At 40.2% G+C, this 321-nt stretch overlaps 1 protein-coding gene across 1 annotated transcript in view; it reads left to right on the forward strand.

Annotated features, from left to right (window-relative positions):
• Positions 1-321, forward strand: part of EMH_0008050 (uncharacterized protein) — a gene marked incomplete at both ends in the record, with an annotated part of 7168 nt that overhangs the window by 6485 nt on the left and 362 nt on the right. Inside the window, one exon of the mRNA XM_013498220.1 lies at positions 267-289. Within this exon, the coding sequence (XP_013353674.1) occupies positions 267-289 (23 nt within the window). The remainder of the gene's footprint in view (positions 1-266; positions 290-321) is intronic.

A 321-nucleotide genomic window follows, 5' to 3' on the forward strand; every position in this document is an offset into this window, starting at 1 on the left:
GTTTAGAATCTAGGGTTTGCTGTAGGTTTGAGATTAGTTAGGGTTTAGGGTCTAGGGTTTAGGGTTTAGGGTTTAGGGTTTAGGGTTTAGGGTGTATGCGTTTTCTAGGTTGAATTGTATATAGTGGTGTATCGATCCTTTTCTGAATATAATTTTAAGATCCCTTACTGTGTTAAATGCTGAGGGTTTACGAGGGTTTATGAGGGTTTACGAGGGTTTATGAGGGTTTAGGGTTTAGGGTTTAGGGTTTAGGGTTTGTGTTGCAGGACGTTTGAGATAAACCGGCGGCGTTTGTTTTGTAAGTATGTGTTGCCGTATATA

This window comes from Eimeria mitis, genomic scaffold, assembly GCF_000499745.2.
Source record: "Eimeria mitis Houghton genomic scaffold, Emh_scaff327, whole genome shotgun sequence".
Taxonomy (NCBI): Eukaryota; Apicomplexa; class Conoidasida; order Eucoccidiorida; family Eimeriidae; genus Eimeria; species Eimeria mitis.